General features: G+C 61.6%; 1 protein-coding gene across 1 annotated transcript in view; it reads left to right on the forward strand.

Annotated features, from left to right (window-relative positions):
- The window catches only part of CAPN1 (calpain 1), a 34690-nt gene extending 34320 nt beyond the window's left edge, over positions 1-370 (forward strand). Inside the window, exons 14-15 of the mRNA XM_009274003.2 lie at positions 68-133; positions 227-370. Coding sequence (XP_009272278.2) covers positions 68-133; positions 227-370 — 210 coding nt within the window. The remainder of the gene's footprint in view (positions 1-67; positions 134-226) is intronic.
- Positions 371-391: the final 21 nt, after the last annotated feature.

A 391-nucleotide genomic window follows, 5' to 3' on the forward strand; every position in this document is an offset into this window, starting at 1 on the left:
GTGGTGGCCAGCCCCGGAGGCTGCCGAGGCGTCGCCTTTTTACCGAACCGGCCGTTTTTTCCCTCAGAAAGTGCTCTCCGAAAGCCAAATCGATCGACGACACAAGAAGCTCTTCAAGCAGCTGGCGGGGGCGGTAAGGGGGGGGGGTGCCGGCCGACGGCGGCACCGGCGGCGGGTGGCGCGGGGCTGCCGGAGAACACCCCCGTCCGTCTTTTCCCTCCCGTAGGACATGGAGATCAGCGTCACGGAGCTTCAGACCATCCTCAACCGGATCATCGGCAAACGTGAGCCGCCCGGCGGGATTTTGGGGTTCGCCGTGAAAAGGAAAAACAAACCCCGACCCCCCCTTAATTATCGTTTAACTCGTTAAGGCGAATAACGACCGGATTCT

Source organism: Aptenodytes forsteri, unplaced genomic scaffold, assembly GCF_000699145.1.
Source record: "Aptenodytes forsteri isolate BGI_AS27 unplaced genomic scaffold, ASM69914v1 Scaffold634, whole genome shotgun sequence".
Lineage (NCBI taxonomy): Eukaryota > Metazoa > Chordata > Aves > Sphenisciformes > Spheniscidae > Aptenodytes > Aptenodytes forsteri.